General features: G+C 21.7%; 5 protein-coding genes across 5 annotated transcripts; 1 reads left to right on the plus strand and 4 right to left on the minus strand. All coding sequences in view use genetic code 6, as the record gives it.

Annotated features, from left to right (window-relative positions):
- Positions 1-309: 309 nt before the first annotated feature.
- On the minus strand, positions 310-2,799 carry TTHERM_001135019 (hypothetical protein; the record flags this gene model as incomplete). The annotated part of the gene is made up of 10 exons (XM_012796704.1): positions 310-445; positions 607-693; positions 883-972; positions 1,148-1,237; positions 1,507-1,596; positions 1,712-1,801; positions 1,907-1,999; positions 2,442-2,516; positions 2,655-2,704; positions 2,758-2,799. 10 exons carry the CDS (start codon positions 2,797-2,799, stop codon positions 310-312), a joined length of 843 nt encoding a protein of 280 aa, XP_012652158.1.
- A 1,156-nt stretch (positions 2,800-3,955) lies between these two features.
- On the minus strand, positions 3,956-5,629 carry TTHERM_01135020 (hypothetical protein; the record flags this gene model as incomplete). Its single annotated transcript, XM_001012514.2, has 1 exon — positions 3,956-5,629. The coding sequence occupies one exon, from the start codon at positions 5,627-5,629 to the stop codon at positions 3,956-3,958; it is 1,674 nt and encodes a 557-aa protein (XP_001012514.2).
- Positions 5,630-7,333: 1,704 nt separating this feature from the next.
- On the plus strand, positions 7,334-7,492 carry TTHERM_01135030 (hypothetical protein; the record flags this gene model as incomplete). Its single annotated transcript, XM_001012515.1, has 1 exon — positions 7,334-7,492. One exon carries the CDS (start codon positions 7,334-7,336, stop codon positions 7,490-7,492), a length of 159 nt encoding a protein of 52 aa, XP_001012515.1.
- A 3,311-nt stretch (positions 7,493-10,803) lies between these two features.
- Positions 10,804-12,432, minus strand: TTHERM_01135040 (hypothetical protein; the record flags this gene model as incomplete). The annotated part of the gene is made up of 1 exon (XM_001012516.1): positions 10,804-12,432. One exon carries the CDS (start codon positions 12,430-12,432, stop codon positions 10,804-10,806), a length of 1,629 nt encoding a protein of 542 aa, XP_001012516.1.
- Positions 12,433-16,569: 4,137 nt separating this feature from the next.
- TTHERM_001135045 (kinase domain protein) lies at positions 16,570-22,952 on the minus strand. Its single transcript, XM_012796705.1, has 20 exons — positions 22,883-22,952; positions 22,773-22,822; positions 22,423-22,512; positions 22,094-22,183; positions 21,734-21,823; positions 21,391-21,480; positions 21,038-21,127; positions 20,688-20,777; positions 20,333-20,422; positions 20,007-20,096; positions 19,757-19,846; positions 19,493-19,582; positions 19,121-19,210; positions 18,772-18,858; positions 18,427-18,516; positions 18,046-18,135; positions 17,678-17,767; positions 17,326-17,415; positions 16,970-17,059; positions 16,570-16,802 (listed from the first exon to the last, which is right to left on the minus strand). Exons 1-20 carry the CDS (start codon positions 22,919-22,921, stop codon positions 16,712-16,714), a joined length of 1,707 nt encoding a protein of 568 aa, XP_012652159.1. The 5' UTR covers positions 22,922-22,952; the 3' UTR covers positions 16,570-16,711.
- Between the last annotated feature and the right edge of the window lie 105 nt (positions 22,953-23,057).

Below are 23,057 nucleotides of genomic sequence, written 5' to 3' on the forward strand. Positions count from 1 at the left end.
TAAATTTAGAAAACCTAGCTCTTTAATTCGATTATTATTTTAAATTTTATATATAATTTTATTAGCACATTTCAAAAAGATAGAAAACCTAGCTCTTTAATTCGATTATTACTTTAAATTTTATATATAATTTTATTAGCACATTTCAAAAAGAAATTATGAAAAAATTGATAAACTAAATTTAAAATAAATAAGGAAACAAAAAGATAGCAAGAATTAAATGAATAAATAAATAAGAATAGCTTAAATTTAAAAAATAAAAATAATTATTATCTATTTGCTGGCTTGCTAATTTATTTATTTATTTATTCAATTATTTTAAAATTTGAAAATATAAAATAAATCTTCATACTCTAAATAAATAAGAACAGTTGAAAGTCTGTTTAATTTTGATAATGCAGAACCTAAGCCATTTATGTTTTTTTCACTGATGTCATTATCTCCACTTTGATAAAAGCAAATAAATTATAAAATAGTAAAAATTTAAAAAATGTAAATTTTAGATAGAAAGGAAATTAACCAAATTAAAAATAAAATAGTTAACTGACTAACTAACTAAATAATTTAGGAATAAATAAGATTAATCATTTTAAAAAATATTTTTACTTAAAAAAAAGTTCTAAGCTTTAGAGGTTGCTACAGTTTTATAGTGCTTGACCTAAGCTAGATATTTCATCCCCAATTTAATTTTCGCTATATAATTTTTGTTTAAATTTTAATGATAAAAGTAAGGAAATAGATTAATCATATATTAAAATATATTTATTTAACTTTTTAAATTATTCAAAAATAAAATTTGATGTGATTATTTTTTAAAAACCATTTTTTAATAAAAATTTAAATAACTTAAATTATTAAATGAATGATAATAAATTTATTTACCTAATTCTAAAAGTAAATTTTGAGAGATTTAAGCACTTTGCTAAAGAAGAACCTAGACCAGATAAACATTTTTCGCCAATAAAATTAGAGCTTTTAATAAAATTTATGAGTTAATATAAAGAAATTTCCTAATTTACAAGTTAAAAAATATTAATTTCAATTTTTAGGATGAAATTAATTAATATAAAAAAAAATAAAGTTTTTATTTCATTATTAATAAATAATAATTAAAATCAAAATCTTTATTATATATATTTATATTTACTCAAAATCAAGATTCAGACTCTTGAGATTAGTACAACTAGATAAAGCACAAAATATTGTTAATGCACTTTCGTCATTTAAATTATTTTTCCTTAATAAAAAATAGATGTAATAATTAGAAGAAAATGCATGACTAATAAGATGAAAAATAAGTTAATTTATGAAAAATATTTCAAGTTATGATAAATACCGTCTTAACTTACATCAATACAAATTTCTTTAAAAAATTTTTTTATTTATTCAAAATAAACTAACTACCTTACCAAATATTATATTAATTATTTATTTATTATCATAAACAAATTTTTTTATGGTATATTATTTTAATTGAGCGTTATTAAAAAAGATTGAAGGTATTACCTCAAACTAATATTCAAAGTTTGAATATTGATACACTTTTATAAAGCAGAACTGAAATACGAGAGAGATTCTCCATTAATTTTTGAATCACTTATTTAACGTTATAAATAAATAATTATACAAAATAAAATAAATAAATTAAAATTTATCTAAAAAAAAGAATATTCATTTATTTTAAAATTAAATGAAGAAATATTATTTTTACTCTAATTCAAGAGATAAATTTTATAGATTAGAGCAATTAGCTATAGCAGAGGCTAAAGGTGATGCAGTTTATTCAAAAATTTCAATGCCACTTTTATAAGATAAAACAAATATATTTATAATTTGAAAAGTGAAAAAATAAATAGTTGAAATAACTTCTAAAAGTTTTAAGTATTTAAAAATATATGCATTTTACTTAGTAGCAAGAGCTAAACTTTAAATTTTAACACATTTACCTAAAGCAGAAGCTAAATCTTCTGCAGTTTATTCATTAATATAAGTGTCATAACTATATTTAATTAAAGAATTTGTTAAATTAAGAAAATAAAATAAAAAAGACAAAAATTAAAAATAAAAATTTAGTTTAAATTTATTAAATTCATTTAAAAAGCGAATATATAAAAAAATATATAATTGATTATAAATTATTAAATGGTTGATTATCTATAAAAATAATCAAAATAAAATAAAAAATTTTAATTATTAGTTATAAATATCTAATAATATTTTTAAAAAGTAACTTTAATCTTAATGGCAAATAAAAGAAAGAAAGACATATTAAGAAAAAGAATTATTTAATATTTATAATTATTAAATAAATGAATAATTAAGTAAAATGCTTAAGCTTAAAAATAAAATAAAATAGATAAGTAAAAAATATGTTTTTTTTAATTTTTTACAGATTTAAAAATAATTAAAAAATAATAAAAAAATGAATGAAAAAATTTTACTCAAAATCTAGTCTCAAAGTTGTGAGATTTTTACATTTTGCTAAAGCATTTGTATAAATTGATATATCATCATTTCTGTTATTAGATAATTTATTATTAAAATATGAGAAAATAAATTTAAAATAAAACAAATTTGATGACTAAATTATCTATTGAGGTATTTAATATTCAATTAAATAGTTTTTATAAATAAGTGAATTGATAAATTTTTACTCTATGAACATTTCGATATCAGTTATTAAATCTAGATTTGAATCTATAATCTATATTAAAAAAAGAAATTTAGGAGATAAATAATAAGATAATAATCAATTACATCCTCTTCACTCTCAAAGTATTTTTTATTTTTCATCATCATTTTTTTTTGAAAAATTCAATTATCAATTTTATGAAATATTAATTTATTATAAACTTTCTTTCTTTTTTGTTAAATTTAAAGAGAAATTTGAAGGTCAAATAATTAAAAGATTAAAAGACCATATTAATTAAAAGCTAATAATAAATTATTCCAATTTATTGATTCTCACTAAAATTATCAATAAATCACAAAATTTGCTCAAAAAATATTCAAGGAATTATGTGTTTGATATGAATTATTTCATAATTTCATATATAGAAGAATATGTCAATTTTGGGCTCTATTTATTAAGAAAATCTAACTAAAATATAATTTAAAATATAATAAATCATCAAATTTAAAATAAGTGAATATATAAAAAATCTTATTTTTTAAAATTTCCAGTTTTTCTTCACAAAGAGTTATCTAAAAAGAAATCATTCATTTAATTTATTAAAATATTATATCTGTAAATTTGCTTTGCATCTATGAAAAAAAATTTTAAGGAAAGCAGTTATGAATTTTTTGTTATATTTTTCATATTGGTGGGCATAGATAACCAAATAAATAAAAGTTAAATAAAATAAATAATCTGTTTGAATAAAGATTTAAATACAGATAATTCAAAATAAGATAGCATCATTACCTAAGAGTATAAGAGAGGTAATTAAAAAAAATGAGAAATGTATAGCAAATAATTATATTAGTTGGTTTCATGGTTTATATGTTAGCATTTTTTTCATATTAATTTTAATCAAATATAATATTTTTTATACATAAAATAAATAAATATTTAATAAAAATCCATTTTTAAATTTTCACATAGTAAAAAAGTTTATTTTTTAAAATAAATAAAAAAATCCCTAAAATTAAAAAAATGATTAAAAAGTAAATAAAAAATTTAATAATAGGTATGCGAGATAATACATATTAAATAAATTTTTTTATAAATAATTAAAAATGAAAGAAATAAGATAAGAAGTAAAGAAAAGCAAAAAATGAAATTGAAAGAATAGGTATTTTATTTTAATTAACTGAACACACAATAATACTTCTCAATCAAATCAGCATACATATATAATATAAAGGTTAAGAGCTTTACAATATTGAGCTAACAATCAATCAGTATTATAATAAATCTGTTTTTTTTGAATGAGTATAATTCAAACATAAAAAATCAGAAAAGGAATGAAATTAAAAATAAAACTGAGCTCAAAATTATCATTGAGTTTGTTGAAGAAGAAGGAGCTGTTGCTTAGCAACTAGATTTATCAGCCTTAGCATATTAGCTGCTACTTCCATTACATGCAAGGCAATCAGCATTAGTCCATGTATTAGCAGTTCTATTAGCACTACAAGTTGCAGTTGCAGCAACACAACCAGTTAAAGCAGTATTAGCATAGACAGCTGTAACTCTACCGACGGTAGTACCAGGGCAAGATTGGCAGAAGAGATCAGAAGCACCAGTAAGTCCTGATGAAGTATTTGCAGGACAGCTATTTATAGCACATTTTCCAGTAACAACACCATTCTACCAGTTCAAACCAGCAGGAGCAGTAGGAGGATTTGGGCAAGTTCCAGAAGTTGTGCATGTTGCAGCAGAGCAAGTAACATCAGCACCAGCAGCAATAGATACAGGACTTGCTTAGCAACCAGATCTATCAGCCTTAGCATATTAGCTGCTACTTCCATTACAGGCAAGGCAATCTGAGTTTGTCCAAGTGTTATCAGCTCTAGTAGCACCACAAGTTTAAATTGCAGCAACACAACCAGTTAATGCAGTATTAGCATAGATAGCTTTAACACCATCTACAGTAGTACCAGGACAAGATTGGCAGAAGAGATCAGAAGCACCAGTAAGTCCTGATGAAGTATTTGCAGGACAGCTATTAATAGCACATTTTCCAGTATCTTCACCATTCTACCAGGTCAAACCAGCAGGAGCAGTTGGAGGATTTGGGCAAGTTCCAGAAGTTGTGCATGTTGCAGCAGAGCAAGTAACATCAGCACCAGCAGCAGTAGATACAGGACTTGCTTAGCAACCAGATTTATCAGCCTTAGCATATTAGCTACTACTTCCATTACAGGCAAGGCAATCTGAGTTTGTCCAAGTGTTTTCAGCTCTAGTAGCACCACAAGTTTCAATTGCAGCAACACAACCAGTTAATGCAGTATTAGCATAGATAGCTTTAACACCATCTACAGTAGTACCAGGACAAGATTGGCAGAAGAGATCAGAAGCACCAGTAAGTCCTGATGAAGTATTTGCAGGACAGCTATTAATAGCACATTTTCCAGTATCTCCACCATTCTACCAGGTCAAGCTACCCGGAACAGTTGGAGGATTTGGGCAAGTTCCAGAAGTTGTGCATGTTGTATCAGAGCAAGTAACATCAGCACCAGCAGCAGTAGATACAGGACTTGCTTAGCAACCAGATTTATCAGCCTTAGCATATTAGCTACTACTTCCATTACAGGCAAGGCAATCTGAGTTTGTCCAAGTGTTTTCAGCTCTAGTAGCACCACAAGTTTCAATTGCAGCAACACAACCAGTTAATGCAGTATTAGCATAGATAGCTTTAACACCATCTACAGTAGTACCAGGACAAGATTGGCAGAAGAGATCAGAAGCACCAGTAAGTCCTGATTAAGTATTTGCAGGACAGCTATTAATAGCACATTTTCCAGTATCTCCACCATTCTACCAGGTCAAGCTACCCGGAACAGTTGGAGGATTTGGGCAAGTTCCAGAAGTTGTACATGTTACAGCAGAGCAAGTAACATCAACACCAGGTGTAGCGAATATTTAGTATACTAAAAGTGAGGCTATAAATAACTTTAAAATAGTCATTTTAATTAAATTTTTGTTTGATTTATTTTCTTTGTTAATTAATTAATTATTATGAAAAGAGGTTGTTTGATTTAGGTATTTATAAAGAAGGTTATAGACAATATAATTTCTTCATTTATTTTTTTTGTTCTAAAATATAATAAAATCTAATAAAGTTTGTAAAAATGCATTATTGTGTGTATATACTTTAATTAATTTATTTGAAGAAAGCAGTTATAATGAGAATTCTAAATTATAAATAATTAATGGATAAAATAAATAAAGGGTTAATTTATATTTTAAAATTGTAAGAAAGATTTTATAAGATAAGTAGAAATGTAAACTTTTAGTTTGAAAATAAATTTAAAAACTTATTTTATAAATAATATTTTTTAAAAGAAAACAAAGAGGATTTTTTATAGTAATATTGACTAAGTATTAAATAAAAAAATATCTTAAGCTTGTTATGCCAAAAAAAAAAGAGAGTTGATTGAGTATATCAGTTATTAGCTCTTAGAATCTAAATAAATTTACTAACATGATACCTTACACTATCAAACTTTAATAAAATATCTTTCCGTATCTATTACATTATTTTTTTAATAACTATCAAAGTCAATTTACAAAGAAGTCTCTTTTAGCTGAGAATCACTCACTTAATTAAATAAATACATTTAAAATAAGATTAAGAAGGTTGATTTACATTCATATATTTTTGATGATTAAATCAAATTAAGTTGTATAATAAAGATTATGATAATAGTCAAACAAATTTATTATCTAAATATTTTTTTTTTTATTGATTTTTTTCAAAATATAAACACTAACAAGTAATGAAATGAAGTAGTGAGAGAATCTAGCTATATGTCTAGTTAAATTTAAGGAGAAATAAATTTATAAATGTCATTAACTTAATAAAATAATAGAGTATTAATCTATAAAATATCTTAATGAATATTACAATAAATAAATAAACAAATCAGCTATTACTTTTTTTAAAATTAGTTATATAAATAAATATACTGTTAATATCAATATTGCTATCCATCACATCCCAAAATAATTGGCTTTTGTTAAATGAAATGAAAAAAATGTAAACATTAATCTTTAAAAACCAATTAAGTATTTCAAATAGAGTAATTACACTTGATTTATCAGTGTGTGTTTTTAATTTTGATTAAAAAATATTGTACTAGTTAATCGATATATAGAAAGTCCGTCCTTTGTTTTTACAGAAAAGTCTATAAGTATTAGAGTTATAAAATATTGAAAGTCGTCCAATTTTTTTACAGAAAAATCTATAGAAAATTTAATGGTTTTGCCAATAAAAAAATAAAGTTAAAAATGTCAACAATTAACATTTTTTTCAAAGATTCCAATTGAAATTATGGAAGCTTAAAAAAGATAAATAGAAAAAAAACATTAATAAATTATTGCTTTGCAAATAAAATGGTATTCTAACTAAGTAATAATATTTGAATTTGATTTGCGAATAGCTCATATTAAATCTTACTTGTTTAGTAATATTTGTGTTTATGTATAAAAAATAGCAAAAAATTAATTAACCAAATCATTTTTTAATGTGATTTATAGACTTACACACTGTTCTTTTCAAAAATCCCCACAATTTTTAAATAATTAAATTCTAGTAGTGAGTTTTTTTCAAACATTCATTTTCTAATTTAATAATATTAGATTTAAAAATTTATAGAACTATTAAAATACATGAATTTGCCTTCAAACGTTTAGCTCGAAAGCTATTTTCAAGGAAATTCTAATTAAACATTTTAGAAGACTTACTTACTTAACAAAGAAGACTTACTTACTTAACATAATTAAATCTAATTATTGAACACTTTTTCAGATTGCTATAAAAAATAATGAATAAATAGATGACATACGATGTGCGCGATGCAAAGAAAAGCGATTAATAAATCTTTCATAATAATTTTGTAAATCATTTAAAACCTTTTTAAGATAAATAAATTTAAATAAAAAATATTTTTTTAAAATAGAATTTGTTAAACATTTTTGAATAATAGACGACAAATCTAATGAATAATCTTTACTGAAATTTTAAAAATAAACAAACAAAATAATAGCATAATGTTTTTTTACTAAAATTATATTTAGTTATTAACAATCTAAAATATTTTCTTTTATTTGATTTATTTAATTTTATAATCTAAAAGCTAACTTTTTTAAACTATTTTTGAAGAATTTAGAAAATAAAGCTGTATATTTTTTATCCTTTGTTAATTATTAAAAAAATAAATACTTCTTTACTTTTAATGAAAATTTTTTGACTGCATATCCAAATTAAAAGATGAAAATCTATTTTTGATTGTTAACCCATAAAAATATTTTTTTTATTTAAATTAGAAAAATTCAAAAAAATCAGCTGCCAATAAAATTTTTAAAAGATTAATGGATGTATTTATTTTTTTATTTTAAATATTTGTTACTAATGATGTTCAATAAGCATTTTAATTTCAAAAAGAAAAATATTAACATAAATTTTATGTAAATCAAGAATAATAATATGATTTTATACAATTCAATAATTAAAAATCAACACTTACTTTTAGGAAATTTATTTTAAGTGCGAAAAAAATAAAAACAATTCTTTCATAATTTGATTTAAAAGCAAGTTATAAGCTTTTTATTCTTAATTAATTATAATAATTTTAAAAGCATATTACTTATTTTAATCCTAAATGAATATTTGCTTTCAAAACCATTTTTTTTATTTAAGTTTATTTTTTTGAAATCATTTTCAGTTGTGAATTAAAGTTTTTGTTTGAAAAGTAAGTTTCATTAACATTTTCTTCAAATTCGAAATTACTTAAATAGAAAGCTAGGATTATTGAGAGATACATGTTAATAAAAATTTAAATATCACAAATAAGAAAATATCAGTATACTAAAAATAGATAAGGAGAAAAATCCAAAAGATATCTTTATTAATTTAAAATTAATTCTAGACTATATTATTATCTTAATAAATTGATTCATTTACATTGATTAGAATAGTTATTACTCTCAATCAATTTTTTTGATATTACTATAAAATCAAATTTAGGTAGACCCACAAAAGAAAAATAGTACTAACAGCTACTAGCTGTTTATAACCATTAAAGGATGAAGTAAATAATTTTAAATACAATAGTGGCATATAAAAAAATAATAAATAATAAAAAAGCATATGAATTAAATAAGCAAAATACTATTAATTAATTAAAGTAATAAATATTTTATTTTCATTTTTAAGTACTTTAATTAAAATGTAGATCCAAAGACAAAGCATCTTCTCAAATTTGTAAATAACTATATATGGTATAACTATCTATAAATCATTATATACTTTATGTAATAAGCAGGGACCCAAAAAAAAATACAAAGCAAAACCTCAAATAAAATCACGAGATAATAATTTAATTTGTTATTATTTGTGTATGTAGCCTTGAAAAATCCGTACCCTAGGTTACTATATATATAATAATATTATAAAAATTATTAAGGAAACAAAACCAAATAATTATATATAGAGTAATTAAATTGGCGTCATTTTTTCTTATTTTTTTTCTTCAAGTAATTTACAGTAAAATAAGCTTTTAAAAAATATTTTATTTGCTATTTAACTAATTCAAAAGTAAAATAAATCATTTAAACTTATTTACGTTTTTTATATTAAGATTTGAGGCTTTAAATATTTTTAAAGTGTAAAATTCTATCTTTAGAATTCATTAGATTTTATATAAATTAATAATTTTCCTTCTTGACAAGAAAATCTAATAAAGATAAACAGAAAAAGCGATTGAAAAAGGAAATTAATATTAGGATCATTTTATTGATTGCTATTACTGCTTGAAATCTCTCAAAATATGTTATCATTCTAATAATATAAATAATATCTTTTTGAATTTTTAATCTCAATTTATAAAAACAAGTGAATATCTTTTAATAATAAATAGGCTTTTTATTTGTTTATATTTTATTTTAAAAGTTAAATTTTGATGTTAATTCCCGCTCATGAAAATATTGCTCAGAATTAATTAAAATTTAATATATTTTTAAATTACTTCGGATCACATTACTAAGAAAATCTAAATAAGATAAATAGAAGAATTGGTTGAAAGTGAAATAAGTATATACAATTTTAATAATATAAATAATAAATACCTTTGATTTAATATCTTATTAATATAATAAATAACTATAGTTAAAAAATATATATTTTATTTGCTTTGTTTTGAATTTTATTTTAAAAGTAAAATTTTGATATTAATTAGCGCGCCTATAAATATTATTTAGAATTAATTATAATCTGATATTATTTTATTATAGCTTCAAATAATAATCACTCATGTATAAATAGTTAGATGTACAATATGTGCTTATACTTTTTTCTATTAATGATTTTTATAAAACTAAAAAATAAATTATCCTAATACATTAAGCAAAAAATAATTCTTCATAACCAAATAAACTTGATTAAATTTGTAATTATCGAAATTAAATTATACCAAATATTTTTAGTTGACTGTGTCTAGTTGCAAATTAAAAAAACATTTTGAATATTGTATATTGTTATTGGAATTATCTTTTGTTAAATTTTACTCTATTTTACATAAATTTATCTTGAAATTTTCATATAAAATTTAATTAGATTATGCTATTTTTAGAAAATAATTTAACAAATAAATATTTATTAATAAAATTGCTGATGAGTTTGTTCCTTAAACAGGCATTCATATAATAATAATTCCAAATATTTTTTTTGTGTTTATTTTCTAAAGCAGTTGCTTTTGTTGGTGTTACAGTAAATCTTCCATTTAATCGAAAACCTATAAATTCGAAAATATTTTAGAGTTTTTTTTTGATGATTAAAAAGAGTAAAATAAAATTATTTGAATAAAAGGTATGTATGTGAGATAATACATATTTAAAAAATTTTTTTGATAAATAATTAAAAATAAATGAAAAGAATATGTTTATGAGAAAAGAAAAGCAAAAAAGAAATTAAAAGAAAAGAAATTTTATTTTAATTAATTGAATGCACAATAATACTTTTCAATCAAATCAGCATACATATATAATATAAAGGTTAAGATTTTTACTATATTGAGCTAACAATCAAATTGTATTCAAATAAATCTGTTTTTTTTGAATGAGTTTTATTCAAACATAAAAAATCAGAAAAGGAATGAAATTAAAAATAAAACTGAACTCAAAATTATCATTGAGTTTGTTGAAGTAGAAGGAGCTGTTGCTTAGCAACCTGATTTATCAGCCATAGCATATTAAGTGCTACTTCCATTACAGGCAAGGCAATCGGCATTAGTCCATGTTTTAGCAGTTCTACTAGCACCACAAGTTCCAGTTGAAGCCACACAACCAGTTTATCCTTTATTAGCAAAGACAGCTTGAACTTAGCCATTAGGAGTTCCAGGACAAGATTGACAGAAGAGATCAGAAGCACCAGTAAGTCCTGATGAAGTACTTGCAGGACAACTAGCAATAGCACATTTTCCAGAACCTACACCATTTTACCAGGCCAAACCAGCAGGAACAGTTGGAACAGCTGTGCAAGTTCCAACGGTTGCGCATGTTGCAGCAGAGCAAGTAACATCAGCACCAGCAGCAGATACAGGATTTGCTTAGCAACCAGATTTATCAGCCTTAGCATATTAGCTGCTAGTTCCATTACAGGCAAGGCAATCTGCGTTAGACCATGTATTAGCAGCTCTAGTAGCACCACAAGTTGCAGTAGCAGCAACACAACCAGTTAATGCAGCATTAGCAAACACAGCTGCAACTCCACTACCAGGACAAGATTGACAGAAAAGATCAGAAGCACCAGTAAGTCCTGATGAAGTACTTGCAGGACAACTAGCAATAGCACATTTTCCAGTAGCTCCACCATTCTACCAGGTCAAACCAGCAGGAACAGTTGGAACAGCTGTGCAAGTTCCAACGGTTGCGCATGTTGCAGCAGAGCAAGTAACATCAGCACCAGCAGCAGGTACAGGATTTGCTTAGCAACCAGATTTATCAGCCTTAGCATATTAGCTGCTAGTTCCATTACAGGCAAGGCAATCTGCGTTAGACCATGTATTAGCAGCTCTAGTAGCACCACAAGTTGCAGTAGCAGCAACACAACCAGTTAATGCAGTATTAGCAAATACAGCTGCAACTCCACTACCAGGACAAGATTGACAGAAAAGATCAGAAGCACCAGTAAGTCCTGATGAAGTACTTGCAGGACAACTAGCAATAGCACATTTTCCAGTAGCTCCACCATTCTACCAGGTCAAACCAGCAGGAACAGTAGGAGCAGCTGTGCAAGTTCCAACGGTAGTGCATGTTGCAGCAGAGCAACTAACATCAGCACCAGGTGCATTTGCTTAGCAACTAGATCTATCTAAGGTAGCATATTAGGCGGTATTTCCATTACAGGCGAGACAATCTGCGTTAGACCATGTATTAGTAGCTCTAGTAGCACCACAAGTTGCAGTAGCAGCAACACAACCAGTTAATGCAGTATTAGCAAACACAGCTGCAACTCCACTACCAGGACAAGATTGACAGAAAAGATCAGAAGCACCAGTAAGTCCTGATGAAGTACTTGCAGGGCAGTTAGTAATAGCACATTTTCCAGTAGCACCACCATTCTACCAGGCCAAACTAGCAGGAACAGTCGGAACAGCTGTACAAGTTCCAACAGTTGCGCAAGTTGTAGCAGAGCAAGTAACGTCGGCACCTTGTGCAGCGAATATTTAGCTTACTAAAAGTGAGGCTATAAATAACTTTAAAATAGTCATTTTACTTAAATTGATGTTTTAATTATTTTCTTTTTTTAATTAATTAATTATTATGAAAAGAGGTTGTTTGATTTAGTTATTTATAAGAAGGATATAGAAAATAAAATTTCTTAATTTAATTATTTTCTTCTAAAAAAAAATAAAATATATGAAGGTATATATGTATGGTACTTTAATTAGTTTATTTGATGAAAACAAGAAGTAATGAGTATTCTAAATTATATATAATAAATGTATATAAATAAATAAGGGGCAATTTGTATTTTAAAATTTTAAGAATAATTTTTTTAGATAAGTAGTAATTAATGTACATACACTTTTAGTTAGAAAATAAAAATAAAGACTTAGTTTATAAATAACATTTAAAAAAAACAAAGAGGATTTTAGATAGTCATAGTACTATGTATTAAATAAAAAAATCTCTTAAGCTTATTATGTCAAACAAGCAATTTGATTAAGTATATCAGTTATTAGCTCTTAAAAGCTAAATAAATTTGCTAACTTGATACCTTACCCTATCAAAATTTAAAAAAATATTTTTCAGTATTTATTATATTAATTTTCTAATTAACTATCAAAGTCTATTAATTTTAATATGAAAGATAATTTAAAATTTAAAATGTCTATCTATATTAGCTGAGAATCACTTACTTAATAATATAAATACAATTAAAATTTGATTAAAAGGTTGATTTACATTCATATAATTTTGATGATTAAATCAATTTAAGTTGCGCAATAATGATTATGATAATAGTCAAAAAAATTTATTATCTAAATATCTTTCTTTTGCTTTATTGATTTTTTTTCAAAGTATAAATGTTCACAAGTAATGGATGAAGTAGTTAGAGAGTTTAGTTATATATCTAATTAAATTTATGGAAAAAATTAATTTAAGCAAATTTATATATGTTTTTTACTTTATAAAATATTAGAGTATTTATCTATAAAATATTTTAATGAATGTTACATAAAAAGTAAAAAAATTTATACAAAAAATTTTCTTAAATGATAAATCAATAAATAAATAAATAAATAAACAAATCAGCTATTTTATTTGCTAAACTAAGTTATAAAATAAATATACTGTTAATACAAATATTGCTATCCATCACATCCCAAAATTATTGGCTTGTGTCATATAGAAAAAACAAACATGAAATATTATCTGTAACAGCCAATAAATTGTTTCAAAATAGAGTAATTACACTTGATTTATTAGTGTATGCTTTTAATTTTGATTAAAAAATAAATAGTGTATTAGTGAATAAATCTATAGAAAATCCTATGTTTTTAAGGAAAAGTCTATAATGTATTTTTAATTTTGATTAAAAAATGTGTATTAGAGAATCGATATATTGAAAGTCCTGATGTTTTTACAGAAAAGTCTATAGATGATTTAATGTTTCTGTCAATTATAAAATAAAGTTAAAAATGCCAAAAATTAACATTTTTTTCAAAGATTCCAAGTAAAATTATGGAAGCTTAAAAAGATAAATATAAAACATTAATAAATTATTGCATTATAAAGAAAATGACATGTTCTAAATAAGTAATAATATTTGAATTTCATTTAAAAAAGCTGATCTTAAATTTTTACTTGCTTGATAATATTTGCGTGAATAAAATTGCCAAAAATTAATTATCTAAATCTTTTTTAATGTGAATTATATATAGGCTTACACATTATTCTTTTCAAAAAGCCTAAAATTTTTAATTAATTTCTAGTCGTGAGTATTTTTCAAAGAATAAGAATTTATTAGACCAAATCAAACAAATTCAATTTTATTTTCTACACTTTTAATTCATATTTCTGAGTATTTTGGAATTGAAGGTATTTGAATATTTACATATTTATTTCAAAAAAATATTATTTAAGCGCTAATGACATTATGCAAATAAATGACTTAGTCTTTTTGAAGCTAAACATTCATTATTTTCAAATTTTATATTATTAGATTAAAAAATTTATAGACCTATTAAAATACGTGAATTTTCCTTCAAACGTTTAGCCTGAAAGCTATTTTTAAGGATATTTTAATTAAGCATTTTAGAAGAATTACTTACTTAACTTAATTAAATCTAATAATTGATTAATCTCTTACGGGATGGGATGGATTCCAAATTTTTTACACTTTTTCAGATTGCTATCAAAAATAAATGAATAAATGGATGACATACGATGTGTGCAATACAAAGAAACCATTAATAAATTTTTCATAATAATTTTGTAAATCATTTTATATTATTTTAATATAAATAAATTCAAGTAAAAAATATTTTTTTTTAAATAGAATTTTTTAAATATTTTTTGAATAATAGACAAATCTAATCAATTATGTTCCCTGAAATCTTAAAGTAAAAAATAAATTAATAACATCATGCTTTTTTGCTAAAATGTAACTTAGTTATCAACAAGCGAAAATATTTTCTTTTATTTGATATAAATAATTTTGTAATCTAAAAGATAACTTTTTTAAACTATTTTTGAAAAATTTAGAAAATGAAGCTGTATATTTTTTATTTTTTGTTAATTATTAAAAAATAAATACTTCTTTACTTTTAATTGAAAATATTTGAATACATATCCAAAATTTAAAAGATGAAAATCTTTGTTTGTTTGTTTGATTGCTATTAGCGAATATATTTTTTTTATTTAAAATAGAAAAATTTCAAAAAATCTTTTTTAATAGATTAATGAATGTATTTATTTAAAAATTTTGTTACTAATTATGTTCAATATGCATTTAAAATTTAAAAAGAAAAAGATTAAAATAAATTTTATGTAAATCAAGAATAATAATAGGCTTTCATAAAATTCAATCATTCAAAAATTAATACTTTCTTTTAGGAAAATTATTTTAAGTGCTCAAAAAATAAAAACAATTTGTTCATATATTGATTTACAAGCAAGCAATTTACAAGCTGTTTATTCTTAATTCATTATAATAATTTTAAAACTATGTTACTCATTTTAATGCTAAATGCATATTTACTTTTAAAACCATCTTATATTTTTAAGTCTATTTTTTTGAGTTCATTTTCAGTTATGAATTAAAGTTTTTGTTTGAAATGTTTCATTAACATTTTCTTCAAATCTGAAATGATTTTAATAGAAAGCAAAGGAATATTGATTGATAATTGCCAATAAAATTTGAAAAATCACTAATAAGTAAATATCACTATACTTAAAATAAATAAGGAGAAAAATCCAAAAGATATCCTTATTAATTTCCAATTAATTGTAGACTAATTTGTTTTAATTAAAAAGAAAAATAAATAATTAATTAGTAACTTTGTTTGTTTGTTTGTTTGTTTGCTTGCTTGTTAATAATCAATTATCAAAATCAAATTTATGCATTCATTCAAAGATTATCAATTATTTTCTAATAACATTACTTACCTAAAATCAATTATTTAAGATATTAAATAATAAATATAATTTATTAAATTAAAGCACTCCACTTATACTTTTATCATTGATTTTAATTAAATCCTTTCACTCAAAAGATAAAATATTTGAATTTACTTCTTAATATATTTATACAAGATTTTATGTAAGCAAATAGAGGAGTTAAGAATTTTAATTATATTCATATATAGATTCACTAAAAAGCATAAAGATTCAAGTTTTTTTTGAAAAAGTATTTACATATATGTATATATGTATATTCATACATTCATGCATAGATGCATACATTTTTGTATAAATATATAATATTTTCTTAATAAATTGTTACATTTGCACTGATTAGTATACTTTTTACTCTCATTATCAAATCAAATTTAGATAGACCCACAAAAGAAAAATACTACTAACAGCTTCTGGCTGTTTATAACCTTTAAAGGATGAAATCAATGATTTTAAATATAAAAGTTGCATATAACAAAAAAATAAACAATAAAAAATCATGCGAATTAAATAAGCAAAATACTATTAATTAATCAAAGTAATAAATATTTTGTTTTCATTTTTAAGTATTTTAATTAAAATGTAAATTCCAAAGACAAAGCACTTTCTCAAATTTGTATTTTGGGTATTATATCTATAAATCAATATATACCATATGTAATAAGTATAGACCCAAAAAAAATGCGAAGCATAATTTCAAATAAAATCACATAATGTGATATTTAAAAAAAATAATCATAAAAATTCTATATTTTAGATTAAAATATCTGTTACAAAATATATAATACAAAACATAATAAAATATACTCAATTATTTAAATGTTATTTAATTTATTCCGACTACTTTGATCATTTATTTATCAATTATCATTAGAAATATTTAAAGATAACTAATCTTTTTGATTTAAGACACTAGTTATTTATTTTCAATTCTCCCTATCTATCAATTTTGTTTGAACTATTATTAAGAATAAAATGTTAAATTTAAAATAAATTTTTTAAATCAGTAAATAAAAACAAGAGGAATAAAAATTAAAAATAAATTAATTAATATATCTCTATTGTTTTAAATTCATTTTTATATAAAAAACATATCGCAATGTAAACCACATAAACTATTTTTACAGAAGTTGAAGATTCAAATTTGTGAGATTAGTGTACATTGCTAAAGCAGAACATAAGCTTGATACGCCCTCATCCCCAATTAAATTGGAACTATTTAAATATTGAAGAAGTATAAATAAATAATTAATTAGTTTGTTAGAAGTAAAAAATGTTCTAAAAATATGAAATAATAAAAAATAATTTTGTTAGAAATGAAAAAAAAAAATTAAAAATGAAAGAATGAGTTAAATTACAAAGAAAAAAATAAACAATTAGAAATAAAAAAAAGATAATAAATAATTTAAAAGAGTTTAATATTTTAAATTCATTTTTATATTAAGAAATATCACTATTCAAAACTAATAAACTTTTTTTACGAAAGGTCAAGTTTCAAATTTGAGAGATTAATGCACTTTTCTAAAGCAAAACCTAAATTTGATATACCTGAATCGCCTATTTAATTTTCACTTTGAAGAAAGAAAAAAAAATTAATTTGTTAAATAGAAGTAAAAATGAGGAAAAAATAAAAATAACAATCAATGAGTAAATTAATAATGAAAGCAATATTAAAATGAGTTAAATTAACAAATAAAAAAAAACAAAAGCAGATTAAAAAATAATAATTCAAAAAAAATTCTATTAAATAATAGTATTAAAAGAGTTTTGTTGTTTTAAATTCATTTTTATATTAAAAAATATCATAATGCAAAGCTAATAAACTGTTTTTACGAAAGATCAAGTTTCAAGTTTGATAAATTAGTGCATTTTCCTAAACCAGATCTTAAACCTAACGTACCATCAACACCAATTTAATTGGATCTTTTTAAATATTGAAAAAATATTTATAATTAATTAGTTAGTTAGTCATAAGTCAAAATGAAGAAAAAATATAAAATAATAAACAAAAGCAATATTTGAAAATTAAATAAGAGCTAAATTAACAAACAAACAAACAAAACACAAGTGAAAATAAAAAAAGAAAAATAAATCAAATAAAAAACTAACAAATAAATAAATAGATTAAAAGTGTTTTATTGTATTAAATTCATTTTATTTTTAAAAAATAGCACAATCCAAAACTAAAAAACTGTTTTTACGAAAGATCAAGTATAAATTTTGTGAGATTAGTGCACTTTGCTAAAGCATGACCAAGGCGTGATGTACCCTTATCACCAATTTAATTGTACCTTTTTAATTATTGAAGAAAAATATATAATTCAATAAGATAGTTGCAAGTAAAAAATAAAGAAATAATATTAATTCGTAAATAAAGAATTTAGTTAATAAAGAAATCAAAAGCTAAAAGTAAAAAATTGAGTTGAATTAACAAAGAATAAAAAACACAATCAGAATAAAAAAGAAAAATAAATCAAATAAAAGGCTAATAAATAAATAAATTAATTAAATGAATTTTACTGTTTTAAATTTATTTTTATATAAAAAACCATGACAATTAAAATAAATAAATTGTTTTTTACTAAAGATAGAGTATCAAGTTTGAGAGTTTACTGCATTTTGATAAAGTAATGCATAAGCCTAACACACCTTCATCACCAATTAAATTTTCGCTTTTTAAATATAGAAGAAAAAAATATAATTTGTTTATTTAGTTAGTTAGTTAGTTAGTTAGTTAGTTAGTTAGTTAGTTAGTTAGATTTAAAAAATGAAGAAAAAATATTAAATAACAAGAAAATAATTTAGTTAATAATGAATGAATGAATGAAAAATTTAAAAGTGAAAAAATGAGTTAAATTAAAAAATAAACAAAAAAAAACACAAGCAGAATAAATTATCACAATCCTAAACTAATAAATTATTTTTACGAAAGATGAAGTGTCAAGTTTGAGAGATTAGTGCATCTTGCTAAAGAACTTAAACTTTATGCACCATCAACACTAATTTTATTGTACCTTTTTAAGAATTCAAGAAAAAAATATAATTCATTAGCTACCTAATTAAAAAACGAAGTAAAATATGAAATTAATAAATAAATAATGAAAGCAAAATTTAAAAATGTAAAAATGAGTTAAATTAGCAAAAAAAGAAAAAAAATATAAGCAGGATAAAGCAGAAAATAAATAAAAGAAAAAGCTAATAAATAATTTAAAAGAATTAGTTATTTATGTTATAAATTAATTTGTATATTTAAAGATACATATAATAATATTTTACGATAGATCAAGTATCAAGTTTTAGAGATTAGTACACTTTCCTAAAGCAGAACTTAAGCCTTAAGTACCTTTAACACCAATTAAATTGGATCTTTTTAAATATTAAAGAAATATATATAACTATTTATTTAATTAATTAATTAGTAATAATGAAAAAATGAAGAAAAAATATGAAATAATCCAAGAACAATTTAGTTAATAATGAAAGCAAAAGTCGAAAATAAAAAATGTGTTAAATTAACAATGAAAGGAAAGGATTAACACAAGTAAAATTAAATAGAAAAATTAATAAATAGGTTAAGAGAGTTTTGAAGTTTTAAATTCGTTTTTGTATTAAAAAATATCATTATTCAAAACTAATAAATTGTTTTACGAAAGATCAAGAGTCAAATTTTATATATTAGTGCACTTTGCTATAGCAGAACCTAAGCCTGATACTCCCTCGGCACCAATTTTATTTGAACTTTTTAAATATTAACAAGTATATATAATTAATTAGCAAGCTAGTTAGTTGTAAAAAATGAAGAAAAATATGAAATAATAAGAAAATTATTTATTAAAAGTGTTTTATTTGATTAAATTTATATATAAAAAATATCATAATCCTTAATAAAATAAATAAATAAACTGTTTTTACAGAAGGTGAAGTGTTAAGTTAGAGAGATTAATACAATTTGTTAAAGCAGAACCAAAATTTTATGCACCTTCATCACTAATTTGATTTGACCTTTTTAAAAATGAAGAAATAAATTAAATTTATTCGTTAGTTAGTTAGTTAGAAGTAAAAAAATTAAGAAAAAATATGTGTTTTAAATATAATTTTATATTTAAAAATATCACAATGCAAAATAAATAAACAAACAAACTAAATAACTAACTATTTTTACATAAGATGAAGTGTAAAGTTTGAGAGATTAGTATAATTTGCTAAAGCAGAACTTAAACCTGATGCACCATCAACACCAATTTAATTAGACCTTTTTACATATTGAAGATATATTTATTATTAATTAGCTAGTTATTAGGATAAAATCATTAAAAAATATGAAATAATCAAAAAATATTTTAGTTTATTATGAAAACAAAAGTTTAAAATAAAAAAATGAGTTAAATAAAAAAAATATTAAAAAAAAAAATTAATAATATTTTATTGCTTTAAATTCATTTTTATATGAAAAAATATCACTTTAAAAAACAAATAAACTATTTTTACGAAAGATTAATGGCCAGCTTTATAAGATTAGTGCATTTTGATAATGTAGAACCCAAGCCGGTTGCACCTTCGTTACAGATTTAATTGTACCTTTATAAATATTGAAGTAAAAATGTCTAAATAATAAGTTAGTTAAAAGTAAAAAATGAAGAAAAAGTATGAAATAATAAAAATAAAATTTAGTTAATAATGAAATCAAAAGTTTATAAAATGAGTTATTTTACAAAGAAACAAAAAGGATACTCGAAGACTGAAAAATAAAAATAAGTTAAATTAAAAGTGCTTCTTTGTCTTTAAATTAATTTTTATGTTAAAAAATATCGCAATCTAAAACAAACTCATAAATTGTTTTTACGAAAGATCAAGACTCAAATTTGTGAGATTAGTGCACTTTGATAAACCAGATCCTAAGCCTGATGCACCTTTAGCGCCAATTTTATTGGAACTTTTAATAATAGAAGAAATAAATTTAATTAGTTAGTTAATTAGTTAGAAATAAAAAATGAAATATATTTATGAAATAACAAGAAATCAAGGCAATCAAAAAAATAGTTAAATTAAAGAAAGAAAAAAAACATGCAAGCAGAATAAAAAAGAAAATAAGTAAAATAAAAAACTTATAAATAAATTTATGAGCTTTGTTGTTTTAAATTCATTTTTTTTTAAATATCACAATCCAAAACTATAATAATAAAAAATTTTTACGAAAGATCAAGTATCAAATATGAGAGATTAATGCACTTTGATAAAGCAGAACCTAAGCCTGATGCTCCTTCGACACCAATCTAGTTAGATCTTTTTAAATATTGAAGAAATATTTATATTTAATTAAATATTTAATGTTAAGGAAAAGAAAGGAAGAAAGCATATTAAACAAAAAGAAAGAATTTAATTTATAATGAATGATTCAGAAGATTGAAAAAGAATAAATAAATGAGTTAAATTAACAAAGAAAAAAAGAAAAAAAAACACAAGATATACATACTAAAAAAGAAAAAAAACACAAGCATAATAATAAACAAAATAAATCAGATTAAAATTTAATAAATTGCTTTTACGGAAGATGAAGTGTGAAGTTTGAGAGATTAGTGCATTTTGATAAAGCAGAACCTAAGCATAATATGCCATCAACACCAATTTAATTGAACCTTTTTAAATATTAAAGAAATATATATAATTAATTAGTGTTATTTAAGAAAAAAATGACAAAAAATATCAAATAATATGAAAAGAATTTAGTTAATAATCAAAATGAAAGTTGAAAACTAAAAAATAAATTAGTCAAATTAATAAAGAAAACACAAATAAAAAAAAATAAAAATAAATTAAAAGAGCAATTAATTATTTTAAATTGATTTTTTGAAAACATATCACAATCTAAAGCAAATAAACTGTTTTTACGAAAGATCAAGGATCAAGTTAGTGAGATTACAGCATTTTGCTAAAGCAAAACTCAAGCCTGATATACCTTCAACACCAATTTAATTGCACCTTTAAAATATAGAGGAAAAAATATTTAATTAATTTATTAATTATTTAGTTAGAAGTAAAAATGAATAAAAAATAAATATGAAATAATAAGAAAAGTACTTACTTAATTAATTAATAATTAAAGTAAAAGTTTAAATTGAATAAATTTACAAATAAAGTAAAAAAAAAAACACACAAAAAGAATAAAAAGCAAAAATATATCAAATAAATAAATTAGAAGATTTTTGTTGATTTAAATTCATTTAAATATAATAAACTATTTATTTTTACGAAAGATCAAGTGTGAAGTTTGAGAGATTAGTGCAATTTCCTAAACCAGAACCTAAACCTTATAAACCCTCATTACTAATCTGATTGGATCTTTTTAAATATGAGGAAGTATATAAAAATAATTAATTAACTAGTAAGTAAAAATGAAGAAAAATTATGAGAAATAAGAAATGAATAAATATTAATGATGAAAACAAAAGTAGAAAATGAATAATAAGAAAATAAATAAAATAAAAAGTTAATAAATAATTTAAAAGAGTTTTATTGCTTTAAATTCATTATATTTTAAAAATATCAAACATAATCCAAATCAGATAAATTGTTTTTACGAAAGAATAAGTGTGAAGTTTGAGAGATTAATGCACTTTGCTAAAGCAGGACCTAAGTCTGATGTACTTTCATTACCAATTTAACTAGACCTTTTTAAAAATTTAAGAAATATATTTATATATAATTAGTTAGTTAGTAATAACGAAAAAATGAAGAAAATATGAAATAATAAGAAAAGAATTTAATTAATAATCAAATAAAAGTAAAAAATGAAAAATAATTTAAAAAACATTTATATGTTGTATTCTTAAAATTAAAATTTCTTTTATAAAAATAATTTTTTAAACAACTTAAAATAAAATATTAATAAATTAAATAATAATATTAATAAATAAATAAATAAATATACTTTAGATCTATACAGATAACTGAATAGGATTAAAAAGAAGAGTTTAAAAACTTTTTTATAAATAAAAATAAATTTAAATAATATTCATATTAAAGTAACTATTTATTTACATCTTTTAGACTTTTATAATACTTTTTATATTACATCATTTATTTATTTGTTGGTTTATTTTACAAAAATATTTAATAAAAATTTATGGAAATTTAATTAATTAATTATAAAAATGTGAAAAAACTTATTTAAATAAAAAGAAAAAAACAAATATATAATAAGATAAATCAAATA

The sequence above is a fragment of the Tetrahymena thermophila genome (assembly GCF_000189635.1).
Source record: "Tetrahymena thermophila SB210 genomic scaffold scf_8254705, whole genome shotgun sequence".
In the NCBI taxonomy this organism is placed as follows: domain Eukaryota; phylum Ciliophora; class Oligohymenophorea; order Hymenostomatida; family Tetrahymenidae; genus Tetrahymena; species Tetrahymena thermophila.